This window comes from Dryobates pubescens, chromosome 7 (assembly GCF_014839835.1).
Source record: "Dryobates pubescens isolate bDryPub1 chromosome 7, bDryPub1.pri, whole genome shotgun sequence".
NCBI classification, from domain to species: Eukaryota; Metazoa; Chordata; class Aves; order Piciformes; family Picidae; genus Dryobates; species Dryobates pubescens.
In genome coordinates this window covers 44,648,269-44,670,706 of record NC_071618.1, presented here as the reverse complement: position 1 = coordinate 44,670,706, position 22,438 = coordinate 44,648,269, and the positions used below count along the sequence as shown (strand labels likewise).

Below are 22,438 nucleotides of genomic sequence, written 5' to 3'. Positions count from 1 at the left end.
TTCTATTCTAGTCTAGTCTAGTCTAGTGTAGTCTATTCTATCAGTGCTCCAGCTAGGTTCCAGTCCTGGCTGTGGCCCTTTGAGCCACTGGCCCATGCTGCATGCTGGAATTTGGCAGTGTGTGCACTTCTGCTCATCACTGCAGCCCCTGGGGACCTGGCCTCCCATCTGGTTGAACTTAAGTCTTAAGAATGCCAAAATATTCTTGGTCTTGAATTCAGGCTTTTAAAGCCTATTGTTAATGATCTCAAACCAGTAAAATGCTTACAGGGAGAGCTGTGCTAAGGGCTGTGTCTTGTTTGAAACAAGGGACTGACCCAAGGCTTGGGTATTGGGTTTGGTTTTTTAAATCACAGCAGCAGTTTCCAGCAGGCAGCCTGACATCCTGCCAGCAGAGACTGCCACAAGACCTGGCTGCCTCAGGGATGGGAAGCACACCTAGATTAATAAATGATACAGTCCTGGGACCAGTCTCTGGCAGTGAGGTCACCTGGCACAGAAACCAGCAGCTGCATCCCAGCTGTGTGCTGGGAACAATCCCTGATCCAGGCTGACTCTCAGGCCTTGTCTGGGGGCTGCTGGCCACTGTGTGAGGCGGCTCAGGCCAAGACCAGTGCCTCATGCCAACGACCATATGGTACAGCCAGGCAGATCCCCACACCTGCAAACATCCCCTTGTGCTATTTGCTTACTGGAAATACAGTCATCACAGCAGCTGGCCCTGGGTTCAGCTCTCCATTTGTCCCAGCTGGTTCATGCACTCATGGAAAAGAGGAAATAGTATTGATCCTGCTGAAGCCTGCCCCACATGCAGCCCCCTGTACAGTACTGGCCTTGCTGAGAAGACTTGAAAAGTCAGAACAAAGGGTTTGCTATCTCTGCTCCAAAGAGCTCTCCTTTCTGGTCATATTGTACATTGCAATACTGTCTTAAGGTGGTCCAAATTCTCCCACTTCCTCTTCTTCTTAGAATCATTAGGGTTGGAAAAGACCTCTGAGATCAAGTCCAACCTTCCACCTACCACCTCCATGATCACTTCACTTTTGTTAGCCTGAGGTCAGTGTAAAGGCATTGGCCAACCATTAAATACACAGAAATTTCTGGTTGGAGTCATCATGCCCAGCAATAAAGGGAAATAAAACAAAGAGATGACCACTGCCAGGATAATCCTTCAGAGTACCACAACAGCTGGCTTGCAAACCAGGAGGCTGCCTGCAAACACAGGCAGTATCACCTGCTTCTGGAACAATACCATTGTGCAGCCACACACCCCGTTCTGAAACCACTGCTTGCACTTTTGAATCCACATGCAAAACATTCCAGCACAAGCACTCAGCCATTCCCCAGGGAATTTGCCTTTCCTGCATCCACATCCAAACACCTCCCATACCACTCTGTGTACAAACCTCCTGCCTACATAGCTAGGAGTCCAGCTTTGGTGATTAAGAACTGAAACCCAAATATGCTTGTCTCTGAAAGCATCTGCCTTCTTCAACATGCTCCTGTCACAAAGTGCATGTGAACACAGGCTCAGCTGTGAAGCAAAGACCCCAGGAGACACAGCCAGAGGCAAGGCAAGCCATTTCAGAGACTCACAGAATCAAGAAGGTTGGAAAAGACCTCAGAGATCACCAAGTCCAACCTGTCACCCAACCCCTCATGACTAACTAAACCATGGCTTCAAGTGCCACATCCAATCCCCTCTTGAACTCCCCCCCAGGGATGGTGACTTCACCACCTCCCTGGGCAGCACATTCCAACAGCTAAAAACTCTCTCTGTGAAGAACTTTCTCCTCACCTTGAGCCTGAACTTGCCCTGGCACAGCTTGAGACTGTGTCCTCTTCTTCTGGTGCTGGTTGGCTGGGAGAAGAGCCCAACCCCCAGCTGGCTACAGCCTCCCTTCAGGGGGTTGTAGACAGCAACCCAAGGCCCATGATCACTGGCCTTTACAGAATCTCTTCTTTAGCACAGAATCTCTACCTTTGCTTTTGCTTTTCCACTCCCAAACCTGCACTTTGGAAGTGCATTAGAGGGACAAGCTCCTCTGGGCTTTCCTACCTTCCACTGGCTGTCCTCCCCAGCCACACCAGCAACCATCAAGAGCATACAAAGGGGAAGATGACACGCCAAACAATGCAGGTCCCAAATAACCCCCCCCCAGCAAGCCTTGCAGCTGTATGGCCCACAGAAACCCTCCCTGCAGCGGGGCTGAGAGCAGGTCTGCAACAGCCCATCGCACCCAGCAGGGCGCCGCGGCTGGCAGTGCTGCACACACAGGCTGCCGTGGGACTGAAAGCACTGCACCCAGCTCCACAAAAGGCTGTTTTGTGCTTTTGGGCTGCAGATAAACCTGGCAACAACAGGAACCAGAACACAAACCTGACAGTTCAGCGAGTGCTGCGTGGCTCTGGGCTGGTGCCCCTGCTGGAAGCCTGTCAGGGTCAGTTGCCAGTTGATACGTTAAAAGCACGATGATGTATTCAGCCATTCCCTGCCATTTACTGGCAGCTGCAGAAGTCAGCAAGAAGAGATTTGTTTATGAAGTCTGATTCATTTCCTGGGGGGAAGAGACTCTGCTCCTCTTCAGAAATGGTTTAGTGCCTATACATTGTGGAACCAATCCCTGCTGCATCATACAGCAGGGTGGTGAATGGTGCCACATCCAGCTGGCAGCCAGGCACCAGTAGTGTGCCCCAGGGAGCAGTGCTGGGCCCCATGCTCTTCAACATCTTTATTGATGATCTGGATGAGGGCATCGAGTCCATCATCAGTAAATTTGCTGATGACACCAAGCTGGGGGCAGGAGTTGATCTGCTGGAGGGTAGAGAGGCTCTGCAGAGGGACCTCGACAGGCTGGGCAGATGGGCAGAGTCCAAGGGCAGGAGATTGAACACATCCAAGTGCCAGGTTCTGCACATTGGCCACAGCAACCCCATGCAGAGCTACAGGCTGGGGTCAGAGTGGCTGAGAGCAGCCAGGCAGAGAGGGACCTGGGGGTGCTGGGTGATGGTAGGCTGAACATGAGCCAGCAGTGTGCCCAGGCAGCCAGGAGGGCCAATGGCATCCTGGCCTGCATGAGGAACAGTGTGGCCAGCAGGAGCAGGGAGGTCATTCTGCCCCTGTACACTGCACTGGTTAGGCCACACCTTGAGTACTGTGTCCAGTTCTGGGCTCCTCAGGTTAGGAAGGAGGTTGACTTGCTGGAATGAGTCCAGAGAAGAGCAACAAAGTTGGTGAGGGGTTTGGAGCACAGCCCTGTGAGGAGAGGCTGAGGGAGCTGGGGTTGCTTAGCCTGGAGAGGAGGAGACTCAGGGGAGACCTTCTTGCTCTCTACAATTCCCTGAAGGGAGGTTGTAGACAGGCAGAGGTTGGTCTCTTCTCCTAGGCAGCCAGCACCAGAACAAGAGGACACAGTCTCAGGCTGCACCAGGGGAGGTTTAGGCTGGAGGTTAGGAAGAAGTTCTACACAGAGAGAGTGATTGCCCATTGGAATGGGCTGCCCAGGGAGGTGGTGGAGTCACCATGCCTGGAGGTGTTCAGGAGGAGACTTGATGGGGTGCTTGGTGCCATGGGTTAGTTGTTTAGGTGGTGTTGGATTGGTTGATGAGTTGGATGCGATGATCTTGAGGGTCTCTTCCAACCTGTTCTGTTCTGTTCTGTTCTGTTCTATTCTATTCACTGTGCCAAGTACAGTGATCTACCACTCGTTGCAGTTGAGACTCCCTAGCGAGCTGCTTCCCCTTCTTTCTCCTGCCTGAAGCAATTCAGCATGTGCCCACTCTTGCTAGCAATGGCAGCTAATGCAGTCTCAAAACCTCTTCCTACTCCTGACTTCAGATGCAACACAACCTAGAAACATAAGGTAATACCAAAGAGGCTTTTGCTCATCAAGTGGACTAAAAGCTCCTTAGCAGCACAAAGAATGGCCCCCAGGCAAGGCTCTTGTAGGCTCAACATGCACTTCTGGAGCTTAATTATAGTTATTCTCAATGAAGAGGACAGAGAATAGGGCCCAGTGGAACAGAATGAAATGCATCATTGCAATGCAGCAAAAAGTATCAACTCCTTAATTCCAGTCATTAAATAACTCTAGTTCAGGCCTAGGGTACAATAAAACCAAAGGTGCTGATCCTGATTTGACACACACGCTGTCCTCTCACCCTTCTTCTTCAGTATAATTAGTGCTGAGCCAGCCTCAGTCCTCTTCTTAGTGCTACCACACTGTTCTGCTTCAATCTCCAGTTGTTACCAGCCCTTGCTTCTGCCTGTGCTGCAGCAGGCCATTGCCATGATATATTGAAAGCACAGACATCATTGATCTCTAGAAGTCAAATGCAAGGCTCTTCAGCAAAGGCCTTTTCACCTCCCCTCAAGCTCCCAGCAGCCAGAAAGCAAGCTGCACTGAGGCTGGTGCCTGACCAAGGACTCCTGTGCCACAGGACCTTGAAGCAATGGAGACAAGGGCTGTATGCCTGACATTGGAGAACAGCACAGCTATGAACTTTCCTGCTGCACTTCCAGTAACTGCAGTCATGCAATCAGCCTTTGACAGCAGCCTATTGATGGTGGGGCTGCTGGAGTGGCTAGTAGAACAAAGGCATGTCTTGCAAGTCCAGCCAGCACACCATGCAGAGGATCTCCCCTGCCACCAGAATGCTGCAGGTGTGATTAGCAAAAGCTAGGCTTTGTCCATAATGTCAGAGCAGAAATTCAACTGTCATTCCATCCCATGCATATGGTGCTGCAAAACAGGAGGTCTTCATTATGCCAGTTTTAACCACTTGTTGAATGACTCCATAATGCACATCTCCTTCAGCACAACACAGAGCTGAGAGGGAGGAATGTCTCTGTACCACATGGGGAAATGGAGATGGAGTAGGAGAATGGGAAGATGCAGCTCAAGAACAGTAAAGATCAAGAAGAAAATATGTGAAGGACAACCCAGCACAGAAGCAAAATGAGAGCAAAACTAGTTACAGATAAAATGTAAGCTGTCATTTCTACTTTCATGGCACAGATCCCTGAGGTTTCCAACATACACTAAAAGAGGGAAAATAATTACTGAAGATCTGTCTCTTAACAGGGATCACATTCCATGGCTTTCTCAGATAAAGACCAACTGCAGTCAATGAAAAGGCAACTCTCTTCTGGGTCTGTGTGTAATAAACTGGCTGGGAAACATAGACACAAACAGTGAATTAAACACTTGACCTTGCAGCATCAGCTGACATCTGCAAGGGAAGAAACCTCACTGCTGACATTCTTGTAGGAGCAACCAAACATAAGGATAAATCTGTAAGATAAACTTTGCCACACTGCTTGAGAAAGGCCAAAAAGCAACAAGGAGAGAGTCAGAACAGAGTCATTTTTAGTGCCCTTCCTGCTTCATCTTGTCTTGTCTTAACATCAAATCATAATTGGACCCTAATAGAGCTCAAAAAAACATAAATCTCTTTACTTTAAGACTTTAAAGTACTCCACAAGGCAGATGCACCACCTGCTCAAGAATACAATCAAGCCTTGGTTTGCTGTTGGAGGTGAAGTCAAAGCTGAAGGTGAATGTATCCAACCTGCACCCACTGCTGGAGGAGCAAAAGCTGAGGATTTGTCACTTTCTGAACACAGGCAAGAACCTTCCCTCTGTGTCCTGTGAGGACAGGACGCTGTGTTTGCTCTCTCACCTGAATCCAGATAGGTCTAACACAGATCATTCGACCTGGGGGCAAAGGAGGCCAATGCACATTAGGTCAGCAGGACTCAACCCCTAGGGAAACTGTGATTACAGACCTGTAAAGGCCAAAGGCATTGCCTTTGGGGACTGCTCGATCACTGCTGTCATTTGAAAGGCCTGCAGGGAGCATCAATCTCTTCCATCACAGGAAGAGGGAACAGTACAGGATTTGCAGAGTGAAAGACAATGTTTGACCAAATGTCTTTGTAAAGCTGGCAGCAGAAGTGCAGTGTTCATCTATGCAGAGCTGTGCTTTGGCACTGCCTTCGCTTCAGTACTCAAAACCTTAAGAGTTCCCCAAAAAACTGACTTGAGTGATGAGCACACATGGTGTGACAAGCAAAGCCCATATGCTCGAAGCCTGGCCAGGGTTAGTTACACAAGGCTATTTCCTGCAGCCTGACTGAAAGAAGCAGTGAGACATGACTTTTGACAGCCAGTGCCCACCACTGTTCTCTCTCCTGAGGGAGGGCAGTTGCCCATGGAAAGTGTCAGCCCTCTGATTTGCAAAATTCACTGTCTGCTTTCTGATAGTCAAACATCCATTTTGACCATCACTTGAGTGCTGCTTCAAGCCACCAGGCATGCAGACTGTGACATATGAAGAGCCCTGAGAGAAGCATATGGTGTCATGATTATGTAAAGCTCCCTCCCTAGAGGGCTGCCTGGTAAACTTCCCATCTCCTGCTTCTCTTTCACAAAGTTGTCCTTTTTTGTCCCCAGGCTTGCCCCAGCCCCTCATCCAACCTGCTTGCTGCTATCAGGAACAGTGTGGCCAGCAGGAGCAGGGAAGACATTGTGCCCTGGACTCAGCACTGGTTAGGCCACACCTTGAGTCCTGTGTCCAGTTCTGGGGCCCTCAGTTTAGGAAAGATGTTGAGGTGCTGGAAGGTGTCCAGAGAAGGGCAACAAAGCTGGGGAGGGGTCTGGAGCACAGCCCTGTGAGGAGAGGCTGAGGGAGCTGGGGTTGCTTAGCCTGGAGAAGAGGAGGCTCAGGGGAGACCTTCTTGATGTCTACAAATCCCTGAGGGGAGGTTGTAGCCAGGTGGGGGTTGGTCTCTTCTCCCAGGCACCCAGCACCAGAACAAGAGGACACAGCCTCAAGCTGTGCCAGGGGAGGTTTAGGCTGGATGTTAGGAAGAAGTTCTTCAGAGAAAGAGATTGGCCATTGGAATGTGCTGCCCGGGGAGGTGGTGGAGTCACCATCCCTGGAGGTGCTTAGGAAGAGCCTGGATGAGGCACTTGGTGCCAAGGTTTAGTTGATTAGATGGTGTTGGGTGAGAGGTTGGACTTGATGATCTTGAAGGTCTTTTCCAATCTGGTTAATTTTATTCCTATTCCTATTCCTATTCCTATTCCTATTCCATTCTATTCCATTCTATCCTATCCTATCCTATCCTATCCTATCCTATCCTATCCTATCCTATCCTATCCTATCCTACATAAACAGATACCATCCAGGAAACAGTGCAGCTAGAGAGAAGGAAAGCAAGAGAGTCTGCCTCAGTAACCAGAATCCTATCAGGCAGGTCAAACAAGCTACTGACAGGTTTCCATTGAGCTACAATTTTGCCTGCTTTTTGAGAGCTTCAGTTTGCTGAGTGACCCCCAATGAAAAGCCAGTCTTGCTGAATCAGCATGGTAGCAATTGCTTTATTTCAATGTATTGCAACCTCCTCTAGCTGCCTTTGGCTCTGGAAGAAGAACAACACCCAAGAAGTTTCCTGCACCAGCACACTTTCAGTTATGTGCTGACTCTGTGCTGCACATACTCCATAGGGCTGCAGGGCACACACAGAAGTGGCATTGTGCAGCCTCCTCTTGGCAAGCATTGCTCAGCTGCAGAGCTGGAGAGACTGCAGAGGAAGGTCACCAGGCCTGACAGATAGGAAACACACTGATGAGAGATTCAGTCTCTGTGTAAGCAGATGCCAGTGAAACCGAGCCAGTGGGGTTCATGGGAGGCAAGGAGAAAAACGAGAACTGGTTCCTACAGGAGGCAGATGCATCAACATATGAAACTTGCTGCAACAAGAGTGGTTTGCAGCAGCTGGCAGCAAAAGAGGCTACCATAAGGCAAAGGGAAGGTCTGTTGAGCAGTTCTTATTCCAAATGAAGCTTGTGAGGTAAGACACATGTCTCTGTGCCTTTTAGATGAAGTACAAGCACCTCTGACTCCGAATGCTCAAGCACCTAATGTTGCACTTCGAGACTTAATTGCACTGCTGAGTCTGGGTCTGGACAAGTCATGGCCCAAACCGTGTCACATCCCATTCTTGCAGCTGCCACCTTGCAGGTCAGTTTGTGCATTGACCTACACGAGCTAGAGTTGCACAACAGCTCGAATCAGAAAGAGAAGGCTGAATGTTTCTGCCTTAAATCTTTAAATGACGTTAAGTACATAAGGCAAAGGATAAACAAACTCCGGGGAACGTCAATAAGTGGTGCCACAAAGTGCCCCAGAAGCTTCAAACAAAGGAACAAACAACCCCACCCCCACGCCCCCCTCCACCCCCTCCCTTCCAAGCAAACAAAACGTTCCTAAACAGGAGCTTGCCATCCCCGGCAAGGGCTCAGCGGAACATTGCGTGAGCGAGTCCCAGGCTGGCGTCTCGGCAGGATACACGATGGTCAAATCAGCAACATCTGCAACAATTTCTGACTCCAAGAGCTCTTGGACATCCTGACTTCTCTTAAACCTCCTGCCAGCATCCACTTCTTTCCCTCCAACAGCCAGCACTGGCCTCCACCCTAAGTTTTATTCCAACACCGTCATCAAGTTGCAACACAGCAAATCAGCTTGAAAGAATTCAGAGCAAGCTGCACCTAGAGGAAGAGGTCTCTTACAAACCTTTGCACTGTGTGCAGAGTCTCCTCGTTTTCCCTGAACAATTCCATTGGCTACTGATGTTTCTTACCAGCATTTAAAGCAAGGACAGTTCTTTTTCCACCTGTGAAGAGCATCCACACCTCCTGCACTGCTTGAACTACTGCTCATGCTGCAATAGCCTGAGCATGAAACAGACAGGCTTCGATGGCTAAACATACACAGCCCCAAAATCAGTTCTCACACCACCTGCACTTCTGCTGCAAACCAACAGCCCCACACAAAGCAGAGCAGGCACCAGTGACATAACCCTGCACTTAGCTGAGCATTACAGATCTGTATTGCAACCCAGCTGCTGGGCAAAGCAATCACGTCGCTTTCTGCCACTCTGCTGCAGAAGACAGGAAAACCAAAGAGTTTACTGAGGTCTGCTGTTCCTTATCTCCAACCTGCATGTGGCACCAAGTGAAGAGTCCAACCTTTCCATTAGAAGTATATCACAGGCATGAAGTATAATGCTCTACACTCAGTGCCCTGGACTTGAACATGGAAACCACAAGGAGCAAAGATGGGCAGAGCCTAATGGCATGAGATTCAACACATCTGAGTGCCGGGTTCTGCATCCTGGCCTGTGTCAGGAATAGTGTGGCCAGCAGGAGGAGGGAAGTCATTCTGCCCTGTGCTCAGCACTGGTTAGGCCACACACATTGGCCTTCTTGGCCACCTGGGCACACTGCTGGCTCATGTTCAGCCTACCCTCAACCCGTACCCCCCAGGTGCCTTTCTGCCTGGCTGCTCTCCAGCCACTCTGTCCCCAGCCTGAAGCACTGCATGGGGTTGTTGTGACCACATGAACATACCTGACAGTCTGGGCTCCATAGAACCACAGAAAGAAGCTGAGATGTGTCAGGTCAAAAAGAACTTGAGATGATACAAGGGAGTGGAAAGGCACTGGTGAGTGGAGAGTCTCTGTTCCCTTATTCAAAAGCAAACCCCAAACCATTTCCTGTGGCATAAATATTTTTCTCCCAGGTTTTGTCACTTTCTAGAAGACTGGGATGCCCCTTTATTAAAAAGAAAGGATTCTGACAGTTTCCACTTGCCTATGAAAGCTTTTAATTCCCATTGATACTTTAAGGAGAGGAGTTCTTGATTGCAACACCTACATTTCCAAGGTGCGTAGCATGGATGTAAGCACAGAACTCCCACCCAAAAGAGAACACACCATTACCGGACAAGCTGTCTACATCATCACATGTCCCAGATTTCCTCACCTACAACACAGCTGCTGGAATAAAAGATGGCTAGTGGCACAGGGCAAGTTTACCACGGTGACACCTAGTCCACTCCTACCAGTCTTGTGTGGTGACACATGATCAGCACATCAGACACGCAGGTGACTTAGCGCTCACATCACTGGCAGGCTCTTGAGAAACGCAGAAGTGTGCCAACACCGAGCAGAACTGCCTGCACTGAGAGCTGGGTGAGTCAGTGCACTGCTCCCACAGTATCCTCATGCTCAGGTAAGATTAATGACACTAAGTCTTCTCTGGAGCGTGGCATTAGATATGTCTGAACTTGATATGCCAGTGACCTACTTTTCGGGCATGCCCAACACCCACAACTCCCTCTGAAGATAACAAAAGACAAGGGTGCTCAGCAGTTTTGAAATGGAAGCACGTGCTTTTAACACACAGGAAGCTGACTACAGCTCAGGGCCAGCTCTGCACGTGAGGAGTATCCCACTTTATCCTCATGTGCAGCACCTAGGGCGTTCAAAGCCACGGATCGCCCAAGGCTCTATGTGTTTGCACACGTGTCTGTAAATTCCACCCCCCTGCTGGCAGGTGAAAAAGCATGGGCTAAAGCTAATGATTTATTTCTTACAGCCCTCCCTCACCTGATTGATACATTCTCAGATTACAAATGCTGTCAGTCCTTTAACTTTCACCTGCCTAGACAGGTGGATCCTTCTCCTTAGGAGAAAATCACAGACTAAAGTCACGTCTTATCGCTCCCAGTGTACCTCAGCTGCTGTGTAGACGGACACAGGGTGTGCTGCCCTAATAAGGAATCAGACAGGATGATTAAGATTAGGTTGGACACAATGCACACCACTCAAATGACTGACTAGGGTTCAGAAGAGAAAACAATGTAGGGCATACTGCTGATGCACACTGAAAAGACATTTCAACCTTGCAGGTTATGTAAAGTTTAGATAATCTCGATAAATATGTGACTCACCCCCTGAGACTCCTCCTTTCCACTTCTGTGCTATTTCAAATGAGAAATAACCACACCATTGTTATTTAGGTTTCATTTCACTTCTTAAAATATGTGCATGCAGTAATGCAACACTTCAGGGCTCCCTAATGCTTGGCTGTGTCTGTGAGCTATAGCTGGAACCACTTCCGTGCCTTTAAGAGCAGATAAAACCACTGGTGCGGTACAGAACAGAAACTAGAGACAAAGCTGCTGCTCTGCAGGGTTTACAGGTAGAGAGTCACATCATGCCCTAAACAAAACCTTTGAAGGAGTACCTAGTTGTTGTGTATGTTAAGACTGCTACCAGCTTCAACAACATGTTCAGCCCATGAACCAAGGGAGAGCTCCCTCCTCTTCACCTCCGGGTGACCATCCACCACCCCAGCCCAAAGCCACTGCTGGAGAAGGAAAGCCATGCTAGCAGAAGTTCTCTGCAAGAGTTTCAGAGTATTTCTTTCCTGTGAGCAGTACATACCACAGGCTGGCAAGCAGGACCAAAACTCACTTATTTGACTAACAGGAGACAGATAACATCTCCCTAACCATCCTTTACAGTTTCCAGGAATCTCTGAGAGCTGTCCACATTCCAAGGCCATGAAGCAACTACTAGCACTAAAAGGCAGGTCCAAACAGGAAAAGGTACCTTAAGGATCTGCACAAGTATTGAGAGGCTGCTATTATCAACCCATGCTTCCACCCCAGGTACCCTGAAACCTGCAAGTTTTACTCCCAGCTTGCTATTCCTTTCAAGTAAGTTTAGACTCTGAAGCTGTAAGTTGCAATACAAATGTTGGTGCAGGTGGGCAATGAAAGAAAAAGGCAACAATCAGCATCTTTGTGCCTAAAAAGTGAAAGGGACAATCATAGCATCCCACAAACACAGTAACCCAGCCCCACAAGCAGGCAAAACACCCACTGCCTTTCAACAGAAAATAACCTGGGAACCGCCAGGCTTACCACAGTGTTTTACTGTCCACATTGCTGTGTCACCAGCAAAGCTTTAGACACCTCTCAGCACATCTAACAGAGGATTTCTATACCCAGCATCAACAGTAAGCAGGACCTAAGTGACTGACACCAGGGAGCTGCTGTGGGCTGGGAAGGGTGGCACTCATGAAATAGCAGTGTCTTAGTGGGAAAGCCCTGGTTCTGCTTCACTGCCTGTTTACTTGAGCCTGTCATCTTGATTACCAGGGAAACAAAGACCTCCCACAAATTCCCCTCTCCACACGGAAACACCAGCTTGGAGCATCAGCCTGTTCCCCAAAACCCCCACCTGCTAAAACAGGCACAGTGAGCTTATTTTTACCCAGGTGGAGGGGAAATGCAGAGCCAGTGAGACAGGAGTACACAAGAGCTAATGAATTTCAGGAATACCCTCCAATGGATAAGAAGAATTGGCTGAGCAAGCTTTTCCAGCCACAGGGAGCTGAAACACACTCCAGCTTTAGTCAGCTTTGTAACAACTGAAATTAAAATAAAATCATGGTAATGTAACATTCTGCTTGAAGTGCCTTCCACAGTGTGCTTGGTTTAAGTAGTTCAATCCCTCTTGCTCTGAGGCATGAAGAGTCCACTTGGAGAGGACAGCTTGGATGGACTTAAATGAGGTTAACTGTGCACATATTGACCACTATCTGAAAACTAATTCCCCTCGAGGACAAAGCCAAGGTGAAAGAAGTACTGACAGCTTTCCAGCAAGCTAGCAGAGACATAAGAGCAGACACTTAACACGGTGACAGGGTACCAGGCATCCAAGAGAAAGAGGCCACCAAAAAAATACCCCCTTGGATAATCAAAGTGTAATCATGCATTAGTCAGCATTTGCCTTTCCAGCTGGGGACACAGGTTACACACCGTGCACTCGAGCTGCAGGGAAGCTCTGCTTGCAATAACTGTCGATGGGCTCTGTAAGAAGAACGAGCTCTTACTTTAAAGCCAGGCACTTTCAGGATGGAGTTTTGAAGCTCCAGCTGCAAGGCTGAATTAAGTTTGAGTTCTTTCAAAAGAGACAAAGCTGCCTCTGGGCAGCCTCAGATCCAGCTAAATGGCCTGAAAGCATTCTCTTTGGCAGCGTTACAACGCGGGATTTAATTCCAAGATCTTATCACTGATAAATGGCATTCTTAAACAATTATCGAGAAATGTCTGGAGAGGAGAAATGGGAACCAAAACTACTGTTCTAGCCAATGCCACCACAATTTTTAGGCAAGGTCAAAGATGTCCACAGCCTCCCTGGCGATTCTTGTGATGAAGGCGATTTCAAATCTCATTTTACCCACGTTAAGAAAAGTCCCGCAAGTCCCACAACTTTCAGCAACGTCCCGGCCCACTCACTGCCCCCTGACCCACACGGCGTTGGAAGGGGAAATGGACATCAAGCTGGAGACCCCTGCCCCAAGGTCCGTCCCCTCCAGGGCCAGATGTAGCTGCCTAAAGCGATATCCCTATGCTGGACTGCTGCGACTGACGCTTGCCGAGACTCCGGTACTTGGAATCTACAGCCATAGCAGTGATGGTGGTGGTCCGTCACCTGTCTCGCCGATGATGGTGGTGGACCACAACAGCAAGACCCGTCACCTCCCACTATCACTCGTCCGTGACGGCGGATCACCAGCGCAGGACCCTGGCGGTCCCCCACCGGCAGCACCGACGAGTGATGGTGGAGGTGACAAACCACCGCCACGGCCCCGCAGGACCTGTGGACGCCCGCTCGCCGGTACCTGTCCTCGGAGACGCTGATGACCCCGTCCTCCTTGGGCACTATCGCTGCCATGTTCACCACGTCCTGCGAGCCCTCCACTTTGTTGAGCAGGAGGGGCTTGCGAGTCAGCGCTTTGGGCTGGGTATCCGCCGCCATGGGCGCCGCGGAGCCGGCGGGCACCGCCGCTGCGGCCGGAGGAGGCTGCGGCCGGGGGAGCCGGCCCGCACTGCCGAGGCGGAGGAGGGACTTGCCGAAGCCGGGCACCGCCGTGGGCTCCCCGGGAAGCAGGAACCAGCGCGGCGGCGGCGGCGGCGGCGGCACCTCCCCCGAGCTGGGGCTGGGCTGGAGCGGGCGGGGCGCGGCGCGGCGGCCGGAGGGGGGCGGGAAATGGCGGCGCTTTGTCGCCATCTCGCAGCCTCGGGCTGCTGCGCCGCGGCTTTGCCAAGGCAAGGCTTTGGCTAGGCGGTGGTTTCAGTGCGGATCTCCTTCAGTGGCCCCCCTCGCAGGGGCGCGGGTTGCCCGGACCGAGTGCGGGTACGGCTCGGGGGAGGGCATCCAGGAAAACGTGTCCCGCTTCTGACGGGTGCCTGGCGCCCCTCTGCTGGCACGGTTATGCTACTCTGCTGCCTGCCCCGCGGTCACGGCGCTGCGAACCCCTTTGCCAAAGAAAGCGGAGCAAAGATGACACGGGCCATAGCTTCCCCCTGTTTACATTGCCTCTTCCTGTCTGAGTTTATTTTCGGCCTGAAGCTCATCACGTGAGGTGAAGATGGGATTTCGGATCCCATCAGGCAGGAGGACCTCGCTGTGTTACACCACCTGCAGTGTTCTCTGCAGCACGACGTTTATGTAATCGAACCATTTCTGTGCGGATTAAAGCAGTCCGTGTTGTAAACGGGTGAAATGAAACGTGGGGCCAAACGGGGCACAGGTAATGCTCCATCCAAGCCTTGCAGGGGGCAGGGCTTGGTGCCAGGTTTGCAATGGGGCAGGGCTGCTTGAAGGATGGCAGTAGGAATTCACCACCAGAGAGCTTGTTCCTAAGGGAAACAAAAGCATTCCAGCACCTCGTTTTTGACGAGATGCTGCTTTTCAGTCACTTGGCGTGATGGGTTAACTGATGGCCAAGAAGGTCAGGCAACCTACCCAAAGCTCTTTGCTAAAACCAGTGAAAAAGACCTTCCTGCTCTGAGGGGCACACCAAACGTTCATAGAATCATAGAATCAAAGAACCAATAACGATGGAAAAGACCTCAGAGATCATCAAGTCCAACCTGTCACCCAACACCTCATGACTTAACTAAACCATGGCTTCCAGTGCCACATCCAATCCCCTCTTCAACACCTCAGAGATCATCAAGTCCAACCTGTCACCCAACACCTCAGGACTAACTAAACCATGGCTTCCAGTGCCACATCCAATCCCCTCTTCAACACCTCCAGTGATGGTGACTCCACCACCTCCCTGGGCAGCACATCCCAATGGCCAATTACTCTTTCTGGGAAGAACTTTCTCCTCACCTCCAGCCTAAACTTCCCTCTCACAACTTGTCTCAAAAGATCTTGGAAAATCAGGCTGAGTGTCTGAACTGTTGTCCTGTATCACAGAAGTCATCAGCAGATTAGAAAGCATTATTTTGGCTGTAACTTTAAACTTACCTATTCTAAGCTGACAAGCAGCAGTTCTCTGGGGGGAAAAAAAAATCTAATGATAATGATAATAATGATAATGATAATGATAATGATAATAATAATTTAGTGTTTCTGCCCATTAGCAGAAAACCTGAGGAGACTTGTAAGAGTTCAAGTATGAAAAACTCTCAGTTTAAGAAGGACATTGAGACACTTTAAGGTGTCCAGAGAAGGGCAACAAGGCTGGGGAGAGGCCTTGAGCACAGCCCTGTGAGGAGAGGCTGAGGGAGCTGGGGTTGCTTAGCCTGGAGAAGAGGAGGCTCAGGGGAGACCTCATTGCCCTCTACAACTACCTTAAAGGTGGTTGTAGCCAGGCAGATTTTGGTCTCTTCTCCCAGGCAAGCAGCACCAGAACAAGAGGACACAGTCTCAAGCTGCACCAGGGGAGGTTTAGACTTGAGGTGAGGAGAAAGTTCTTCACCAAGCAAGTTGTTCGTCACTGGAATGTGCTGCCCAGGGAGGTGGTGGAGTCCCCATCCCTGCAGGGGTTCAAGAGGGGATTGGATGTGGCACTTGGTGCCATGGTTTAGTCATGAGGTCTGTGGAGACAGCTTGGACTTGATGATCCTCGAGGTCTCTTCCAACCTTAGTGATACTGTGAGACTGTAACATAGAGCAGCAGAACGAATCCTGGTTGCTCACTCAGTGCTTATGTTGCCTATGCAGTCAACACAGTCACCAAAGAGAAAGATACAGGAAATTCTTGGGGGCAGCAACAAAACTTTCACTATGTTTAGTAACCTGTCTTATGCTAAACAAACCAGCAGCATCTGCAGGGCCACAGCAGGACATTCAAGCTTTACTTCACCGAGCTATTGAAGGTTTGTAAGTGTGCTGTGGAAGGAAAGGTCCAGTCTGCAACAGCTGATGGCTGTATGGAAAATGAATCTGGAGTCTCAAGCTGTTTCCCAGAGGATGTGTGACTGCATCAGATATTGTCTCTTTCTCACAATTCTTAGAAGTGAACTGCCACCAAAGAGCCAGAGACCAATCCTCCTATGCAGGTAGAAACCTGCAAATAGAAACCCTTGCCTCTCTCCTTGAGGAGATGTGTGAGACACTCCTTAAGGCTGTCAGTGTGCTTGATGAACATCTATCTGTCTCAACTAGTAAAACTGGAGTCTGGCAAGGCCTACTGTCCCTGCAGCTGTTTGCATTCCAGAGTGGACACTGCCTCATTGCTGGATAGATAGGGGCAGAGAATTTACTGGAGGCCACAGACTGCAGGCTCCTGGGAGACTCAGGATGCTTTTTGCCAAACAGGTATTTAAGGAAGCAAGTAATGGAGAAAATGTCCTGATAGGCAAAGGCACAGCTTGCAGGACTAGGAGGTGGTCACATGCATCCCCTAAATTAGCAGGATATAGAATAGACTAGACTAGACTAGACTAGACTAGACTAGACTAGAATAGAATAGATAGGACCAAACCAGGTTGGAAGAGACCTAAAGATCATCACATCCAACCTATCATCCAACACCACCTAATCAACTAATTTCCCTCAATTTCTTACTGAGACATTACTGTATTTCCCTGTTAGCCTTGGCTCTCCTATATCCTTAAACAGCTTCAGGTCCAACACTATTCCTTCCATGGTATCATAGTATCATGGTATCAGTCAGGGTTGGAAGGGACCACAAGGATCAGCTAGTTCCACCCCCCTGCCATGGGCAGGGACACCCCACACTAGATCAGCCTGGCCAGAGCCTCAGCCAGCCTGGGCTTAAACACCTCCAGGGACAGGGCCCCAACCACCTCCCTGGACAACCCATTCCAGGGCTTCACCACTCTCATGGGGAAGAACTTCCTCCTCACCTCCAGCCTGAATCTCCCCACCTCCAGCTTCATTCCATTCCCCCTAGTCCTATCACTCCCTGAGATCCTGAGCAGTCCCTCCCCAGCCTTCTTGTAGCCCCCTTCAGATACTGGAAGGCCACAATGAGGTCACCTCAGAGCCTTCTCTTCTCCAGACTGAACAGCCCCAACTCCTTCAGTCTGTCCTCACAGGAGAGGTGCTCCAGCCCTCTGCTCATCCTCATGGCCCTTCTCTGGACACCTTCCAGCACCTCCAGATCCCTCTTGCAATAGGGGCTCCAGAACTCCAGGCAGGACTCCAGGTGGGGTCTCAGCAGAGCTGAGCAGAGGGGGAGAATCCCCTCCCTTGCCCTGCTGGCCACACTTCTCTTGCTGCAGCCCAGGCTCTGGTTGGCTTTCCGGGCTGCAAGTGCACACTGAGAGCTCCTGGTGAGCTTCTCCTCCCCCAGCACCCCCAAGGCTCTCCTCAGGGCTGCTTTCCAGCCAGTCCCTGCCCAGCCTGGATTTGTGCCTGGGGTTGCCTCAACCCAGATGCAGGACCCTGCCCTTGGTCTTGTTGAACCTCCTGAGGTTGGCTTGTGCCCACCTCTCCAGCCTGTCCAGGTCCCTCTGGATGGATCCCTTCCCTCCAGCTGTCTGCTGCACCACACAGCTTGGTGCCATCAGCAAACCTGCTGAGGGTGCACTCAGTGCCACTGTCCATGGCACCCACAAAGATGTTGGACAAGCCTGGTCCCAGGACTGATCCCTGAGGGACTCTGCTTGTCCCTGGCCTCCACTGGGCCATGGACCATTGACAGCCACTCTTTGGGTGCAGCCATCAAGCCAGTTCTGTATCCATCTAATGGTCACCCATCACACCCCTGTGTCACCAGCCTGGAGACTGGGCTGCGGTGCGGGGCAGCGTTGAAGGCTTTGCTCAGGTCCAGCTTCCAGCTTTAAGGCACTGTTTGGAGGAAACACTGAAAGGCAGGCTTGCCTTTTGGACAACAGCCAAACAATAATATGCTGAAATCAAATGCAAGTTTTCTCTGAAGGCTTGACCTTTGAAAATAAGTTGCACTTGGGGGAAAACAAAAACAACCAGAGAAGCCAGAACAAAACACACAACAAAATAACAACAACTCCAACCCCCCCCTAAAAATCCCCAGAACAAAGACAATACAATGCAAGAGAGGCTCCAGCAGCCAATCAAGATAAAAATATTAAGGGCATGTGTTAAAGCTTATCTTCCTCTGCAGGACCAGGAAGGCATGTGTATAATAGAAAGGTGTCCTGAAGTCCAGCACATCGTTTTACCAGGTGTCCTAACTCGCAGTCAGTGCTCTGCACTTCCTTGTAAGACAGGGAAATGTGGTTAGAATAGAATAGAATAGAATAGGAGTAAAATAGAGTAGAATAGAATAGAGTAGAATAGAATAGAATAGAATTAACCAGGTTAGAAAATACCTCAGATTATCGAGTCCAACCTATCTCCCAACACTATCTAACCCTAACCCTAACCTTAACCCTAAAACATGGCACCACGTGCCTCATCCATCACCTCCCCAGGCAGCCCATTCCAATGGCCAATCACTCTCTCTGTGTAGAACTTCTTCCTAACATCCAGCCTAAACCTCCCCTGGCACAGCTTGAGACTGTGTCCTCTTGTTCTGGTGCTGCTTGCCTGGGAGAAGAGACCAACACCTGCCTGTCTACAACCTCCCTTCAGGGAGTTGTAGAGAGCAAGAAGGTCTCCCCTGAGCCTCCTCTTCTCCAGGCTAGGCAACCCCAGCTCCCTCAGCCTCTCCTCACAGGGCTGTGCTCCAGACCCCTCCCCAGCTTTGTTGCCCTTCTCTGGACATGTTCCAGCAAGTCAACCTCCTTCCTAAACTGAGGGGCCCAGAGCTCACCTTTGTTTCTTAGCATCGTTTCTTACTCTGCATTTTGGCATGCCACCATGGTAAGGGAAATGTCCTTCCCCCTGCTAGTTTTGGCTTTTGGGTTTGATTTCCTTGATGTGGGTTGACTTTCACTCCTTTAATTTGGACAGAGCAGCATTAGCCTGCACATGTGCAATAATAGTGGTTGGTGTATTTGTGTACAGTACGGCAACAGAAGACCTCTGGGAAGAAGCAGTGCTGGTTTGAACCGAGGCTTTCCCACACAGCACAGCTGCTTTCCGTGCCTTAGGCCCTGCACCAGAGTCGTGGAGGAGTCCAGTTCCTCATTTGCAGTTTTCCTTGGAGCTTAGGACTTGGAGCAAACTGAATTTCCCATCTCCTCTACAACCTGCTGTAAAAGCTGCTCTCTGGCTCCATCTTCTGTTTTGTTGGCTGCGTTTGGGGGACTGATTTTTATTTCCGTCCTTGTCGTGGTGTTATCAGGGTGATGCTCTTCTGAGATGTACTAAATATGCCCTTAACAGTAGGCAGTCATGTCTTATGTGGCAGTTCAGACCAGCAGGAGAGAATCCCTGCCTGCAGCTGAGAGAGGAGGGAGCTGTCAGCCCGGTGTTTAGGTATGCCCCTCAGCAAAGGTCTCACTTCTGATACAGGAGGAGGGGCTTTGCAGAGGGACCTGGACAGGCTGGGCAGATGGGCAGAGGCCAAGGGCAGGAGATTGAACACATCCAAGGGCCAGGTTCTACACATTGGCCACAGCAACCCCATGCAGTGCTACAGGCTGGGGTCAGAGTGGCTGGAGAGCAGCCAGGCAGAGAGGGACCTGGGGGTACTGGTTGATGGTAGGCTGAACATGAGCCAGCAGTGTGCCCAGGTGGCCAAGAGGGCCAATGGCATCCTGGCCTGCATTCAGGAACAGTGTGGCCAGCAGGAGCAGGGAAGCCAATGTGCCCCTGTACTCAGCACTGGTTAGGGCACACCTTGAGTCCTGTGTCCAGCTCTGGGCCCCTCAGTTTAGGAAAGATGTTGAGCTGCTGGAAGGTGTCCAGAGAAGGGCAACAAAGCTGGGGAGGGGTCTGGAGCACAGCCCTGTGAGGAGAGGCTGAGGGAGCTGGGGTTGCTTAGCCTGCAGAAGAGGAGGCTCAGGGGAGACCTTCTTGCTGTCTACAACTCCCTGAAGGGAGGTTGTAGCCAGGTGGGGGTTGGTCTCTTCTCCCAGGCACCCAGCACCAGAACAAGAGGACACAGTCTCAAGCTGTGCCAGGGGAGGTTCAGACTGGATGTTAGGAAGAAATTCTACACAGAGAGAGTGATTGGCCATTGGGATGTGCTGCCCAGGGAGGTGGTGGAGTCACCATCCCTGGAGGTGTTCAAGAGGGGATTGGATGTGGCACTTGGTGCCATGGTCTGGTCATGAGGTCTGTGGTGACAGGTTGGCCTCGATGATCCTCGAGGTCTCTTCCAGCCTTGGTGATGCTGTGATACTGTGTGACCCATTAAGTAATCTGAGTCTAGTTGCTCTCAGCCTGCAAAAAGAGAACTGGAGTGGGAGCAAAGCTGCACTTTGGTTGATCCAGTGCTTACATTTAAAACTGCTCTGTTGACACTGAGCCAGATTTGGGCTGCTGAGGCCTCTTCCTCAATCACCCATGCAAAACCAAAGAACTTATGTACACAAAAGATTACCACATAAGAAAAGTAAAACCACTTGGCAGCAAGCACAGCTGCCTTGCAGCAGCTCTTGAACGTGGCACTGCTTTATCCTCTCCCAAGCTTGTCTCCTCTGCCTGCTTGTGAACTGTGTGCCAGCATTACAGTATATGGCATTTACAGTCTCTACAAACCTCACACTTCTGTGCCACTGCAAAAACACAGGCTTGAGGCTCTCTGCCCCTCTTTTGTCACCAGTGATAGCCTTCATAAGGCAGTCACTGGAAAAAAACACCCCATTTTTAATTTCAGATACTACATCATTCTTGGAAGCATGTGGGAAACAAATATAGATGAGCTCTTTATATAGAAAGGCAAACTTCACAGAGCACCAAAATGTTCCATGGAAAATTCACTTGTCCATCTTGCTTAAAAGTACAAAACCTGCCTGAAAATGCACCCTCAAATGCAGACATTTCTCCTTATTTTGCTGCAGGTGTTTGTCAGCCACAAAATGACTGATAATGTCCAGAGAAGGGCCACGAGGATGAGCAGAGGGCTGGAGCTGCTCTCCTGTGAGGACAGACTGAGGGAGTTGGGGCTGTTCAGTCTGGAGAAGAGAAGGCTCCCAGGTGACCTCATTGTGGCCTTCCAGGATCTGAAGGGGGCTACAAGAAGGCTGGGGAGGGACTGCTCAGGATCTCAGGGAGTGATAGGACTAGGGGGAATGGAATGAAGTTGGAGGTGGGGAGATTCAGGCTGGAGGTGAGGAGGAAGTTCTTCCCCAGGAGAGTGGTGAAGCCCTGCAATGGGTTGTCCAGGGAGGTGGTTGAGGCCCTGTCCCTGGAGGTGTTTAAGCCCAGGCTGGCTGAGGCTCTGGGCAGCCTGATCTCGTGTGAGGTGTCCCTGCCCATGGCAGGGGGGTTGGAGCTAGCTGATCCTTGTGGTCCCTTCCCACCCTGACTGATGCTGTGACACTATGGCTAGCACTGCCTGTCACATTCCTATTGGTAAGTCCTGCATTCTCATGATGAGTGTTTGCTTCTAGATTTGGTTAATTTTGGTTCCTGCAGGCAGTCAGAAAGTGAGGACCTTGCAGGAACACAGCTTGAATCTGCTGTGGGTCACAGCTATGGGGAGAGGATCAGCTTAAAGAATGGCTCTCTAGCACCTGATTGGGAAGGAGTACACTCAGTTTTCAGTTGCCATGCAAGTGCTGTTGGCTTTGTAACTGACTGTGAACATGTGAGAACACAAAAAAAAGTGATGCTGTGTCAGTGTGTGGGCTGCAAATGAGAACTCCTGGCTCATACATTTTGCCCCATAAGCAGTTCTGGCATTGTGTGCAGTCTTATTGCTGCTTCCTTTGTCCTCATTGATCCTGCTATGGTATCACTCACATTCTGAGCTCCCAACTTGCTGCAAAAAAAACCCCTCCAATTTCATTCACCATCTTTTGAGTGGATCTTCTAAGTTCATTTTTTCTGTGTTTCTGGGCCTCAGGACCTCAGCAGCTTGCTTTCAATCTTTCTTCCCTCTGTGGTATTTCAGAATCCTGGGGTACTGCTGATAAATACATCTGCTGTTTGGAAAATTGCATTAAACTCACCTGTGTAACCTGCCTGAGGAGCAAATCAGCTTCCTCTGCAGAATGCACCAACTATATGAAAGCTTTGCAGTATTCACTTCCCTTTTATCTAAATTGTACAATTAACTGCATGTCCAGGGAATATTGAGGAACATTATCCTACAACATTTGTCTTTTAGGTATTAAATCCTTTTCCTTCTCACTTTTACTACATATGGGCCTGCAGTGGATGTTGTTAGGTTTATCTATGAGGAGAGGCTGAGGGAGCTGGGGCTGCTTAGCC

General features: G+C 50.2%; 1 protein-coding gene across 1 annotated transcript in view; it reads right to left on the bottom strand.

Moving 5' to 3' along the window:
* The window catches only part of WDFY2 (WD repeat and FYVE domain containing 2), a 57,857-nt gene extending 44,057 nt beyond the window's left edge, over positions 1–13,800 (bottom strand). The window contains exon 1 of the mRNA XM_009905470.2: positions 13,548–13,800. Coding sequence (XP_009903772.2) covers positions 13,548–13,684 — 137 coding nt within the window. The 5' untranslated portion in view covers positions 13,685–13,800. The remainder of the gene's footprint in view (positions 1–13,547) is intronic.
* Between the last annotated feature and the right edge of the window lie 8,638 nt (positions 13,801–22,438).